The following is a 15,486-nucleotide window of genomic DNA, read 5'->3' as shown; positions in this document are numbered from 1 at the left end:
TGGTAGGTATAGAAACTTGTGCACATTGCAAATCATATATGGGGCTATACTTGCTGGTTTCAGACAATTTTCAACACCTTGGTTATGGGAGAAAATAATAATTTAAAAAAAAAAAGAGGAGAAAAAACAGACCAGACCCACAGGAGAATCCATCAGCCGTGACTTTGCGTTACGACAGGCGTGTAAAAGCCCAAGTTGGCTCAACACAAATGTTCATGGCAGCCTATAGTTGTGCGACGTAATGCAAGTGGATGGGGAGTGCAGAGGTTGGGAATTCATATCAGTCAATGGCAAGCAATCCCTCATAAAGCATCCATATACCAATAGATAATCCCCATATTGTGGCGGGATACAATGGCAATGGCAGCCATCATTACACATCCATCAATGATCAACCGGACAGGTACGCACATGAAGGATTTGTCTAATGCTTTAAACTAAAAGGTAGCAGTACTGTTCTTGTTAGTGGTGTAGAAGCAGCATATAATACAAGTACTGGGAAGGCTGAAAGCTTTTCCAGCCATTTCTAGCATTTAATCTCCTTAGGCTATCTGTGTGTTTGTGTTTTCCCCTAAAAGCTCCTACCAGTAGTCTCAAAATGGTGAATAGCATTGTATGTATCAGAATGGAGTTACCAACCTCTGTGAGGGATACTTTACATGAGGAATCATGTGATCCACGCCCTGTGATCATGTATAAAATCTTCAAGTCCTCGGGTACGGCAGATCTGACTCTCGATGGACCACGGCCCAAAAATATCCTTGTTGGGATAATCCTACCCATTGATTACTACAGAAGGGAATCAATGGGTAGGATTTTCAATCCTGGAGATTTCAGGGGCACAGTCCATCCACGATGAAGCTAATCACTTCAGAGATCTGAAAATGTTTAATCACTGGCTCCACTAGTACAAAAGGAAATATTGAGGATAGCATGCATATCCTTGGGCCGGGGATCAGATGGTTCCTCTAGTTTACAGTCTCATCCTTCCTCGTCATAATCTTCCTCTTCTTCTTCTATCTGTTTGTTGAGTTGTGCAAGCTGAATCGGGTCAATGGCCATCTTGTCCATGTCGGAGAGTGACCAGCCCGGATACTCCTCGTGCTTGACGTCCGGCGCTGGGACTTTCCTAGCTGCGGCCGTGGCGTCTTCATTCTCATTCAACTCCACATTCAGATCGAAGTTCCGTGCCATCACATTGGTGCTGCTACTAGCTATGTTTTCCTTTGATTCTTTGTCTTCGATGCCATCATCTGGCCTTCCAGGATTAGGGTTCTGTTTGTCATTGTGTGGAGGAGAAATGTCTGGATCATCTTCGCATTTTTCATATTGGGCACTCTCTCTCTCAGCCGCTCGACTAGGACGTCCACGGCCTCTTCCTCGGCCCCTCCCCCGCCCTCTACCGCTGCTGCTGTGGCCCATCTCATGCTGCAATAAACAATAGCCTTCCTCTTAAGGGCAAAGTTAATGATGAAACATGGACAAGAGATGCTACAACCATGCAAATAGTTTCTATGTTGACTGCCAAATCTCAGAGAGATCAAAATCAAAATTTCCATTGGTAAATCAATAGAATTTTTCAAAAATACCACGAGAATTGTAAAGATTTTGTTATTTCCTACTATGAGATGAAATCCATTCTGCAAATATCATTTAAGAGCACGTTCAGACAGCCTTTTAGGTGTTTGTAGAAATAATAACCATGACATTTGAAGAAAAAGAGAAGCCTTTCAGGGTGTGTTCAAGCGTGCAAAAAATACAAGCATTTGTGCAATAAACAACTCAGAAGGGATCGGGAATGATAATTTCTGTATGATCAGATGGCAACTCTTTTCTTGTAAGTGTAGATTACAGGAACTCTGAGATGATCCAGAAAAAAAAAAAAAAACAAACAAACAAACAAACTTCTTGCAGATGCTTTTCCATGGGACACATGGCAGACATGTACAAGATCCAGATTGTGCATTCAGCACACCACACAGGCCAGTTACGGAATGTTAACAGCTCAATGGAACATGTCTCACAACCGGTTATAGTCTATTCTTTTTCAGCAAATTAAGCACTTGGGATAGTCCCAACTGTCCTGTTTCTAGGCCAGGGAAAACAACGATGGCCTGCTGGATGAGTAGTTGGATCTTGTTACACGTCTTTCACACATCTCCATCAACTCGTGTGCAACCAGCATTCCTCCAAATTACTCTTAACAAGTTCACATCATCTCTTGTAATCTAGCAACAATTTGAACATTGTCTTGAAAAATAGAGTTTTAAATCTGTTTCTGAGCATATCATTTGGATGCGTGACTGAACTGCAAAAATTCAGTTAATCAAGGGGAAGCGAAAATAAGACATGATCTGCTGGTAAAAATAGAGATTTAAATCTGTTTCTGAGCATATCATTTGGATGTGTGACTGAACTGCAAAAATTCAGTTAATCAAGGGAAAGCGAAAATGAGGCATTGACTCTCAAAATGAAATTACATTTCTCTCAAGCCTGACTTGAAAGTAATGTAACTGCTGTTTGGAGTCCACACCTTCATACAAAAAATGCTGATGAAATTTCAATTTTCCCTTTGGTAGATAACTGCAATCCAATTCATTCATCACTGCATTAAAAGGCACCCTCAGATGATAAAATGGACAGTCATATTAAGAATTATAGGATGGAATCGTACCGTCCTGCTCCTTTTCGATTCCTCATCGCTGTCATTGTCATCGTCATCTACAGCTTTCCTGTAGGAAAAAGAAAAAGACAAACAAGAACAAAAACCAATTTAGCCGTATCGCTGACACCAAAAAAACCTAACTGGGTGCTCTCCACTTCAAGCTTCACAACAGAGATTTTTTTGTGAGAAGGCCAAATAGAAGTTTTTCATCTTGTGAAATAGGAGAAGTCCCAAAGCCAGAGGGGGGAGGCTCAGGGTCAGGAAAAACAAAAGAAAAATAAAAACGGGATCTCTTAGAAAGATGATGGTGGAGGTTTGGGGATGAAACAGGGGTGTTATGGAGAGAGTTGATCTATCGAAAATATGGGGAGTCAGATGGTGGTGGGCAGTTTCCTAACAGGGAAGAGTACCTGATGGGTTCCTCTATGTGGACAGCAATTAGCCAGATTGGTAGAGGTCAGATAAGGCAAATAGAAGTGTGGCGGAAAAAGTGGGTATTTTAGGTGAAGGGTGCAGATTCATGGTAGGAAGGGCCAAGAATTAGATTCTGGGAGGACAGTTGGATTGGAGACTCACAACTGCCTATGGCTTTTCCATCATTATTTTTCCTTGCGGTGAATAAGGATGTGAAAGTGAGGGAGTGCTGTGAGTATTTGGGGGGGATCCTTGGTCTGTAATGTCCCCCTCCTTCAGGACTTGAATGAGGAATATAGAGAATTTGCTACTCTCAGGGGTATCCTTCATGAGGTTAGCATTGATACCTCATGTGAGGATTCAAAGTATTAGCAGCCAGGTAATCAATAATGGTAATGGCAGCCATAAGACGTTATGTGTAACAGTTGATTTTTTTTAAAAAATAAACATATGTATCGGCCCCATATCGGCCTGTAACGGTCGTTACAAGCCCTTTTTTTTTCTTTCAAATTGGGAGTTACAGCCTCGAATTGTATAACGGGCACCACTGTTTACTGTTACAGCCATAAGGTAACCGTTTTTTTTTTTTTAAACCATGATTGGCAGTGGGAGCCAAACGGCTGCTTCTCAGCCAAATCAACTTTTTTTTCTAAATTATATGCCTCAGATGGGTCTCCTTACCCTGTGTTAAGACATGGAAAACCCCTATTCCTCCTCGAGTGCAAGCTTTTGCTTGGTTAGCCACTGCCAAAAGAATTCTAACAGTGGACAATCTGAAAAAGAGGAACTTGGTAATTGTTAATATGTGCATCATGTGCGGGAAGAGTGAGGAACCCGTAGACCACCTCCTCTTGCATTGTCCAGTAGCCGAAGAGTGTTGGGACCATTTTTTTCAAGCTGTTCAAGGTCTCAATTAGGTACTAGAACAGTCTCTAATTGAGGTTCTAGCAGGCTGGACTCCCAGCCCATTTCAGAGAGGGGTAGACATTTATGGGCTTTGTTGCCATTTGCTATTATTTAGGGGCTATAGAAGGAATTAAGAACTTTTGAGGACTCCCCAAAGATGGCCCTGGAATTTTCTTTTGTTTCTTTGGTTTTGGGATGGGTCAATGTGCACCCAGAGTTCTCAGGTACCTCACTGGCCACTGTTTGAACTGACTGGGACTCGATTGTTTTGGTGATCTAGCTGTTGGTCAGCCGGTGCTTTGTTCTCTTTGTTTCTTTTGCTCTCTGTTGTTTGTTGCTTGTTTTTTATTCACAGTGGAGTGACGATAGGTTCACCTTCTTCTGCTGTATCTTGTGGTTTTGCTGTTTGGTTTTAATGAAATTGTCATCTTCCAAAAAAATAAAAAGCAGTTACAATCCGAATATTTTGCTTTTTCTAACCTTCTCCTGGTAATGGATCTATCCTCACCAGCAGCATCAGAACCTCCCAAGTCGGGAACTTTGCTGACAATCTCCCTCAGGAAGTCAAAGACATTATAGCTTTGTACACATTGTTTCCTGAAATTACAAAAGTATAGATAATATTTACATACTCTTTTAAAAGCAGGTAGAAACTCTTCATCCAACATTCAATTCAATCATATATAACACAAAATATCAGTGTTTACATAGTTCGATCCTCTTATTTCTTTACAGAAAATCACGTCCAACAAAGTATATATTTGTATGATGTCCACTTATTTCTCAACAGAAAATCATGTCCAACAAAGTATATATCTCTGTTGTCCACATCTATCTTCTAGAATGAAGATCGAACGAGGACCTTGATAAGAATGAGAGGAATGATGACGCTGTAAAAGAAACCCAGTAAAAGAAAAGGGGTTAACGACCATTCACCCCGTCTATTCTTTTCAGACCAGCCATGCCTCATTTAATTTTTGTTCCAACCCACCCCCTACATTTAATAAATTACCCCATATACTCCTGAAGGGAACAATGTAACCACATTAAGTTTTTATATTATTCCATCCATGCCCTTGGATTCCATGCACATGAAGCTCCAGTCATCCACATGTTGGTACACATGGGTGCCAATATCGAACAAGTGGTTTGAGCTGCACAGCATACCATGGCAGTCACACTTGGACTCTCTCAGATTAGGCTAGCTTTAAAGCCTTGGGTTTAACATGGGTCACATTTGATGGATGGTTTGGATGACACAGGCACATCAGGGTGGGTTCCACACATCTTGAACATAGGGAAAGTCATGTACACCTTATGATGCCCCTACAGGTTGGAGTATAAAATACAAATTTGCATCCTCACATGGGAGTGATCTAGTGCAATTCATTAGCACTGGGTTATGTTGCATCTCACGTGTATCAATCATGGGGATGGTATCTCAACCTGTCCACCCAATTGTTCCAATGTGGAAGGCAGTGGTTTTTCAGATGGATGGTCTAGATCATTACAGGTGGAGATCTTCAGCAACAAACCCATTCAGCAAGTTTGACCAAGTGAAATACTGACTTCTAGCCCATTAATGTCGCTGACAAGTCTAGTTATCCACATCGTCCATTTGGTGGGCCCCTTGATTGGCCATAGTCCAAAAATCAATCCCACTATTTATAATAATCTCATGAATGTTGACAATAGTTATTTATTTATTTTTAGCTGTTAATTTGAAGTACCAATTACACACAAATGCCATTGATCTACGTTAATGATGGGTCCGCTGAATAAATGGTCAACAGCTGTCATTTTCTTGTTGTTTTCCTTCAGGATTGTGTCCATTCATTTTTGAGATGTTGTGGCCCAAAGTGATCTTATTTTAAGCTAGAATATCCAAGTAGTGTAGGCCATCAGATGGAAATCCCAGATCTCACACGTTCCATATCGGCATGTGTGCCTGGTGTTGATGTGTTGGGCCTCAACACGCACGTGCAGAATTTGCAAACCTCGTGCTTCTTCAGCCCGTTGCCAAATGAAAAGGTAGAACTGGAATACCATAAAAGATTAATGTGGTTATACCGGTTTTTCACCAAAAGGGGGTAAATGAGGTTATTTCCCAAATTTAGGGGTGGGTTGGAACTGGTGTTCAGAGTATTGGTATCGTTACATGTATCGATGACTGGAGATACGGAAATATGTATGGAATCACCGATAGTATCGCCGATACTCTGAAAAATATCACTGTCTAAAAGGAAACATTGGGGAAAAGATGAAAATTTTCAATGAAACTTCAGGAGACCTTAAACAACACGTTTATATATTTAGGGATCAAAATATCGCAAAAAACAACCAGGGTTATGATCTAGGGCAAACGTTTTCGCTATAATTATAGTACAAACAAGTTGCATGGGCCGCACCATGATGCATTCATGACAAAGATGTAAATTATCAGCGGAACTTCAGGAGATGTTACTATAATTATATTGCAAATGAGTTGCGTGGGCCGCACGCCCGCACCATGATGTGCTCAAGACATCCACTATCACCATCATGTACACAATCCCTCGTTTGGCCATGTGCCCAAAATTAGGTCAATCCATGACTTAGGTGGGCCACATTAGCAAGGACAGTTGGGAAGGGAAGGTGCCCTCTCAAGTGTTCCGTATGGTGCAGACCACCTTAGTCATGGATTGGCATGATTTTTGGGCCCACATCTAAACATGGGACGGCTTGCATGATGATTGGAGTGGATCTCATCAACACATCATGGTGGCCCCACAAAGGAGGTTTTCACCTCAATTGTGGCAAAAAACGTTTGCACTTGATAATTTTCCAAACAACCATACATAATAAGTTTTCATTTTAATAGAGGCCTAAACCATATGCTATCAAAAAGAATTAATGCAAAATAAATATAAAATTGTAGCCAAACAATAGATCGCCCACCACTTATCAAAGAATGAAATTTCAACATTAATTAATAGTGAAGAACACATTTCCAAGATAAAAACGGATAAATTAGGATTTTCCTAAATTCCACTTAAATTTAATTTTTTCACCACAAATCCATGTCAATGCATGAGAATAAGATATATATATATATATATATATATATATATATATATATATATATATATATATATAAATTCGTGCTAACATTTGATTTTTTATTTTTTTTAAGTTTCTATGCATTTTTTGTTAGCATTTCTAGCATGTCTCCGCTTCAAGATTTTTCCCCAAATCTAAACTTTAATTCAATAAAAACCATGATAGATCGAAATCACCTAAGGAACAAAATTCTACACACACCCCACATAAAATGAACTTTTTTAGGTTTCGGGAATTTTTTCCAGTTTCCTATTCAGTTTTGCCTATTTACTAATGTTTTCCCCACTATCGGGGATATTATCGCTGGTATTGGGGATCAAGGTATTCTATAACGGTAACAATGGCCATAACGGCCACCACCGTTACCTTTATGATATGGGTCATAACGGCCGTTACAGTCTCTCTTTTTTTTTTATTAAAAGAAAAAACCCAAAAAAACATGTATCTACCTTGTAACGTTGAAAAAAATCCAAAAGACCTGTATTTGCCCCGTAACAGACTATTGCTGGGCTGTTATAGGCCTTTACAAGGGGGCGTAATGGGCAGTTAACAACGGTTACAGGTCATTTTTTCCATAATGGTTGTTACGATTGTTACGACTCCAAAACATGCAACGGTTGCCATCATTACCTTTACCGCTTTACGTAACGGCCTTTACGGCACACCATGTCGGGAATACTATCCATGTTGTCATCAATACCGGGATATTATCCATGATGTCGTCGATACCAAGGAACTTTTAGAAGAGACTCTTCTCAAAATATCATTGGTATTGATAATATTGCCAAATATCATTGATATTATAGAAATTATTGGCTATATTTGGAAATTTTTAAAATGCCACATTCTCCGTATCACTAATTTGGCAATATTGATAATATCAGCGATATTGTCAATATTTGGAACAATGGTTGGAACCAATGTTAAAAAAGGGGGCGGTTGGTCCAAGAAGTTAAATTAGAGGTTGCTTGTTCATCATCTCCCAAAAAAAAAAAAAAAAAAACCTTTTTGAAAGGAATCCTCATATGCAGGTTTCGGCATAGTACTAGGAAGTAATGCAAGGGCATTTTCACACCGGGTTTGAGTGGGGTGGCCTGTGGGATGTGGGGACACACTCGGGGTGGGCAGCCCGCAAAACCCATGTGATTTGGAGCCCACGAGGAGGGTTCGGCCCAGGACCTAAGCCATGGATGTGGGGCCTGGGCTATGAGATAAAGAGATTAATTCACCATGCTCTATTAGTTCGAGCTTTTAGAGCAAGTGGTTAATTGTCATGCATCAGGAAGCTTCCTCCTAAGATACACACGGCAAAGATGTATGGTAGCCAAGCCTGTTGATCTACTAGGCTGCCACCATATAGATGAGCTATGGTCCAAAACCAGAGTGATTGGATTACTCTGACAGTTTCAGTAGCGAAGTTTTCTTCTTGAATGTGGAACTTTCCTCTTTAAGCCAACCATTCAATATGCAGGTTGCTAATTGGATGGTTAACAGTCCCATTGATTTTGGCAAATCACCAAAATGTAGTGGCGCGTCAAATCAACAGTCCCTGTCAATTCATATGTTTGCCACAGCTACTGTGAAGACGCAGCAGTATAACGCTTCAATGAGATTATGACATGAGCTGCATGTAAGCATTCCGCTTAAAGTGCCTTGCTAGTGAAATCAAATGGTTCGCCAGTGAAATTAAGAGTCTGTGAAAACCCTCAACCATCACGGATACAAGCATAGTCATCAGCTGGCAACAAAACTGCAACCTAAAGAAGAAAGCATTAGACTATGTTCTTTCCACTATTTCATTGAAGGTGGTGATTCATCCACGACAACGACAAATGAAACCAAGATCCTTCACAAAGACAGAGTACTAAGGGCAGCAATGGACCAGGCGTGCCCCGATGAGCCCTACTTGGCTTTGAGCCGGGCTTGGCTTGTTAGTTAGGCCCTTTAGCTAGGCTTGGGTCTATCATGTATATCTATAATTCCAAGGTGCTCCATAGTAGTGCCTAAGTACCCAACTGTAGAGATATTGAATATTTAGAACTTATAGTGAATTGTGGCAACTAGGCTACAATTAGGGCTGTCAACAAGTGTTCAGGTAAAGTCCGACTGTATCCATGCCTGAACCCACCTACGAGGGTCAGTTTGGGGGGTAGGTGAGTAGAGATTGAGCGTGTGTGTGTGTGTGTGTGTGTGTGTGTGTGTGAGAGAGAGAGAGAGAGAGAGAGAGAGAGAGAGAGATTAGCATGGTTTTCTGATTTGGTGACTCGTTTGGGTTCGAGTCAATTCGTGACTTACCTGAGTTGGGATTGAATCGCCTGACTCGCCCGAGTTGTGGGTCAATCAAGGATTAACTCATGGTACCGATCCGTACTTGTCTTGAACGAGCCCGAGTCAATTCTGAAGGGTTCGACACGACTTATCCAAATCAACAATCCGTATTGGAGAGAGTGCATGCCACAAACACATACATATATGTACATCAATGTTGTCAAAATCGTTATCATATCGCAAATCATAATAGGGGTTGAATCGCATCGAATCGCAAATCGTATCATAAATCGTAAGATTTTTTATGATTTTCTTAAAAATATGAAAAATATAAATAAATCAACAAAAATTAAAAACTATAACACTATCATGACATCGTATTACTTAAAAATTAAATGATTCTTATCTTTCCTTTTTTTGTCTTTTAAGAAATTTTCCTTAAAAAACATACAAGGATCCTTTAATAATTTATGTTCTTGTTACCTTTCTTGAATATAGAATCGCATTGGAAAAGTGGCATTTGATTCCGTAGACCGACGAGAAAAGATATTTTGGTTTCTAACCATCATTCCACAATACATATAAATTAACATGATTGTAACCATCCATAAAAACATTCCAAATAAGTCATACATTAATTTGGTGTTTTCGACTAGTTAAGAAGTAAGAAATCATTTTATTTTATTTTAAAAAAAAAAAAGCTCTACGATTTAATATTGACAAGAATATATATCATTTAATCTCTTATAAAGAAATAAATAAAACAGTTTACCTTTTCTAAACGATTCTTTTTTTATAAGTTTTTTTTCTAAATGATTCTTAAAGCCTCCACCAATTTAAAAATATAAAATAATAGCCAACTGAAGCTTAAGCTAGAAGATAACAAGCATAATTTGAATCGTAAATCAAGATTTGAATTGTAAATTGTAGGATTCAAATCACAAAATCGTAGTATTCATATAAAATGGGATTCAAAGGTGGGATTCAAATCATTTTGCTTAAGATTCCACTCAAATCGTAAATCGTAAGATTTTGACAACGCTTATGTACATACATATGTATGTGTATATGCATATATGCATGTATTTGTATAGAAGAATGATCCAGTAATGTTGAACTACTGTAACTTACAGAAGTGTCGATCTCTGTGGGCCCACTATGACATATGCATCAGATCCACCCTACCCATGAGGTGCTCCCTTCAATGGTAGGCCACAAGGACAAAAATTAGACTAATCAAAGATTCAGGTGGGCCACACCATAAGGAACAGTTGTGAGGGAACGCCCAACCAATAAAACCTTCTAGACTGTTTGTGGGGCCCACCATGTTGTGTACATGCCAAAAAATCCATTCATTAGATGTGCCACACCAGGATGAAGGGACAACAAAAATCATGCCATTCTAGAACTCAGGTGGGCCATATCAAGTGAATTTAGAGGTTGTAGACATAACTTTATGATGTCCCCTCAGGTATGGGCCACCTGAATGTTGGATCGACTTGATTTTTGGGTTCTAGACCTGATAGATGGAACATATGTGCACATATCACGGTGGGGTCCACAAGTCGGGACTACCGAACTTGAGAGAGAGAGAGAGAGAGAGAGAGAGAGAGAGAGAGAGAGAGACTCATTTCCAACAGGTCACCTACTGTGAAACAATGATCCACTCATCAGGTAGGCCACAAACACACATTTTATTAATCAGCAGCTATCCATCATTTTCCATGTTGTGGCCCATCATGTGTGGATTGGGTTGAATTTTACATCAGATGGTCCTCATGGTGGGGCCTAGCAATTTGATTGATTGGATCTCACATGCACAAGGTTGGAACTTATCCTTTGTTTGGATGTTTACTTCTCGTCCAACGGATTGGACATGAGCATCACTCTCATGTATACACCTGTGCGTGTGTGCGCACGCGCATGTGTAGAGAGATAGAGATGCTCCAGTGCTCTCATAGCACTATAAGTTATAGTGCTCCCAGTTGCATTTAGTTGCATTGGGATACTTAAGACTGTCCAATCTGTTGATCTAGATTGCTCATTAGGTCCAATGCACATTTCATGGGCAGCTATGCAAGCATCACAACAATTTGACAAACAGTGACCATTCAATCAATGGTCATTCATATGGATGGCCTAGATTATTTACATAAAAATAGGTCCATTCAACATTTTGATCCATCTATTTGTTAGAGACCATCATGGATTGCTTTTAATTCTAAAGAATCACTTTTGTTAGGTAGTCATAACCATCCCATCTATGCGTTGAAAAAAGGATCGCTACAGAAAATAAGGCCAAATCAAGGATGGATTAGATCATTTGATCATTGCAATATTTGCATGGCATCCCATGAAATGTGTTCGGAACTTTCAGATTGATCAATTGGACCGTCCATGTGAACCTACGCAACTACGAGCACTATAACTAATAGTGCTCCAAGAGCACTGGAGCATGTTCAGAACTTTCAGATTGATCGACTGGACTGTCCATGTGAATCTATGCAACTAGGTGCACTATAACTGATAGTGCTCCAAGAGCACTGGAGCATTTCACACACGCAGGCACGCACACGTTTATATTTATATCGGGTAGCCAACCTGATTTTTGGCTAATTTTCAAATGAGTCTGAAATTTCGACCCAGATGCAACCTGACCTGAGTACCTTAGGTATCCATGGAATCAGGTACGCATTGACAATCCTAGCTACAATTGCAATTTGTGATATAGTTAAGGAAATATGTTAAAATGTATAATAACCATTGTGGTAATGAAGGCTATTGGCTTGATCCATCATTGGGATCTCTTTGAGGCACAAGCTGAATCCTATTTGAAGGCTGGTTGCATGTTGGAAACTCCTTATTAAATTGGATAGATTGGCTTAAAGCATTTTGTTTTGAGTGAGAGACCGAAAGAAACAGTTTGGAAAAGGTAGCCTTGACTTCCTACCTTATCAACTAAACGAGAAAAGCCTTCCTACTTCCATCCGGAATGTTTTGGATAAACTCAGCACACTGTTCTTTCTGATCGAGACCTCTTTGGATGACTCGAGATTCACTGCTGCATACAAACATGCTTAGGTGTTTAGAACCAAGTTCAGTGATGTGAAAAGGTCATTACCATTGGCCCATGGGACGATCACCTTAACTAAGGGAACACTGTCCAATATATCGAGTCCTATATGCCAATCTATAAAACTACATTGTTTGTTGCATGAAAACATGAGAGGGCCCAAAAGAACTTCATTGTTGGCTCAAACAAAAAAGCTTACCTGGTCAAATGGAGTAAAGTGTGCAAGCCTAAGGGCAAAAGTGATTCAGGAATAAGAGCCTAAGAGACTAAAATATCACTCAATTGATGAAATGTAGTTAGATAATTCATAAAGCCTGTTCATATCTCTGGTTGATCATTCTTGATGACAAAATTTGGACTCCTTCGGAAAGAGGATGGGAAGGGATTGTTTGGAATAGCTAGAAGATTTTTCCAATATTTTAAACCAGAACCTGAGGTTTACAGCTAGGACTGAGACTAGGACATTGTTTTGGCAAGATGAATGGTGCAGGATGAGAATATAGCCATCCAATCTCCAACTTTAGAAGAGCTCTAAATCTTATATCAGGGTGAGTGGGTATTTGAAGTTTTTGGGGATGAAACAGTCCAAAACCTTAGATTTACAAAGAACTAAATGGACAAAGTTTTAAAAAAGCTCTCATTTTGTAGTGATGCAGCACGAGTTAGAGAATCGAAAAATCTCATGGGCTCAAAAAGTTCCTTTACTGAGTTAGCATGACTTGAAACTGCTTCAATATCTTTTGTCAAGATATAGAATCCATGGCCATTGCTGTGCGCTACAGCATTTGTTGGCTATTTCTAAGAGAGAAGGTTCTCATTGGGGTCAACTTGAAAACATGAGACAAGGGGCCTCCGGACATTTTGCATGAGCAGGAGGGTGACATTTACGTTAATGCCCACATGCACACCCAGTCTTTCATACCTTTTTCAGCTATTTAATGACTAGATAATTTTACTTGTTAACTCATTTTCTAGTTGTTGGAAAATGTGAACCCAGGCAATGGGAATAAGCAGGTTTTTATTACTCAACGATCTTTCTCCCCACTATTTCATGGAATATTTAGTGAGAGCTTTGTGGGGTACCGTGATGTCCACGTGACATCCACTCCATCCATAAGTTTTGCCAGCTCATGTTAAGACATGAGCCCAAAAATAAGGCTGATCCAAAACTCAAAGTGGGGCACACCACAGGAAATAGTGAGGCCCACCGTTAAAAACTTCTTAGGGCCACAAGTCTTGGATCAGGCTAATATTTGTGTTTTTAGTTCATCCCAATGGGAATAACCTTATAAACGGTTTGGATGGCATATAAACATCATGGCAGGCCCTGGGAAGGTTTCAACATTGGGCTTTTTCATCCCTGCTATTTCTTGTAGAGTGGCTTATTAATTTTTGAATCTGCCTCTTGGGCTCCAATGCTAATGTGATCTGGCAAAACTCCTAGACGGAGTGGATTTTTCAAGGACACTGATGTGAACCCCATAGAGCTTCTGCCAACAGGAACAGCACAAGCAATTCGCGTCCCAATTGTGTTCAAGGCGATCAATGTAGATGCATTTGAGTGATGCCCCATTAATCATTTATGGATTGGATCAACACTTGCATTCATTGCCCTTTTGCCAGAAAAATTTGGGATCACTTCCTTGGCTATCTCCACACCAATTGGATGATGCCGAAGAATGTGGAGGATTTTCTTTGGGCTTGGCATGGTGGAGTTGGCAAATGTGGGAAAACTTATTGAAGGCTGATTATTATAGCCGTGTTGTGGGTTATTTGGGGGATTAGGAACGGGCGCTGTTTTAGGAATGAATGTGGGGGAGTGCACCAGGCCCTCTTTTTTAGTGTGTGCGTGTGTGTGTGTGTTTTGGGATGTATTCTTTTCTCCCTTTGCGAGTTTCTTAATAAAGTTGTTCTTACCTCAAACCAAAAAAAAAAAAAAAAAAAGAACCTTGCAAAAACTACAATCAGATGAGTAGGCCAAAATAAACAATATATCTGTAACGCCTAATTCAAAGTTTCAGGTCTTCACTTGCATCAAATTTGTAACTTCCAGTTTAGTCACCCCAATGGTACATCCTTGGAGCACGCTCAAATATTAATCCAGCCACAGGATTAACAAAAGAAAATTTAACTGCTTGTTTTTTCATTCCTCAAAAAATTAAGCCATACTGCACACATGCATGTATGTGTGCGTGGGTGTGTGTTTGCACATTTGAAACCCTTACCTAGACTCTTATACCAAACAAGACCCGACAAAAATACAGCACATGGCCAAGAAAACTGGGGCCTAGGGAATCCCATTGATACCCAAATTCAACATGGGGCTAGATAAGTACTGGGAATCACAGGAATGCTTCTAAAGAGAAGTCATATGCCACTTTAAAAACTCCTATTAAAGAGGGGATTATTCTACTACTTGATTGGTTATTATAAAAATCACAATCAATTCCCATGATCCAAGTCCCAGTCCCAATTATCTACTGTGGGATCCACTTATCATCCAACTTGATGAATTTGAAGGCCTCCAACATTAGTAGTTGGGGTCTTCACACAATATTCCCTTCCTATTTCATCTCCCTCTTGATGCAGTCTAGGAGTTGACCCCACAATCTACTCAATTAATCTAATGCAGGACCCACAAACTTCCAATTAATCAGTAAGCCTATATGTTGCATATGGTTGGTTTTTTCACGTAGTCAGTAGCTTATTTTGTTCCTTCTTTTTTTTTTTTTTGGTTTTTTGTGTGTCTGGAAGGAAAACAGCATTTAGATCGTAGAAGTCCGACAGAAGCATAACAACAAATACTTGTTGTAACTCAAGTAACCTATTTAAAAGTGGATTACTTAATAAACCCTTCTTTCGTCAATTAGTTTCCAGGCCACCTTACAGGTTTTTTTTATGAGCAACGGCACTTTTGAAGGAAATGCTTGGCCACACCATGCTTGGCCAAGTCATCTAAAATAGTATTAAACTCCTAGGGAACCAATGAAAAGGAACCAGAACATGCAATATGAATCTCTTTAATTTCATTTACATCGAGGAATCACCTCCAAGGAACCCA

General features: G+C 39.8%; 1 protein-coding gene across 2 annotated transcripts in view; it reads right to left on the bottom strand.

The window, feature by feature from the left end:
* Positions 1 to 288: 288 nt before the first annotated feature.
* LOC131228142 (uncharacterized) overlaps positions 289 to 15,486 on the bottom strand; it is a 51,986-nt gene continuing 36,788 nt past the window's right edge. For both annotated transcript variants that reach the window (XM_058223973.1, XM_058223974.1), the window contains 3 exons: positions 4,466 to 4,582; positions 2,675 to 2,732; positions 289 to 1,428 (listed from right to left, as the gene is read on the bottom strand). In XM_058223973.1, the coding sequence (XP_058079956.1) occupies positions 982 to 1,428; positions 2,675 to 2,732; positions 4,466 to 4,582 (622 nt within the window). In that variant the 3' untranslated portion in view covers positions 289 to 981. The remainder of the gene's footprint in view (positions 1,429 to 2,674; positions 2,733 to 4,465; positions 4,583 to 15,486) is intronic.

Source organism: Magnolia sinica, chromosome 15 (genome assembly GCF_029962835.1).
Source record: "Magnolia sinica isolate HGM2019 chromosome 15, MsV1, whole genome shotgun sequence".
In the NCBI taxonomy this organism is placed as follows: domain Eukaryota; kingdom Viridiplantae; phylum Streptophyta; class Magnoliopsida; order Magnoliales; family Magnoliaceae; genus Magnolia; species Magnolia sinica.
Note: the sequence above shows the minus strand (reverse complement) of the source record. Positions and strands in the feature narration are given on the sequence as shown.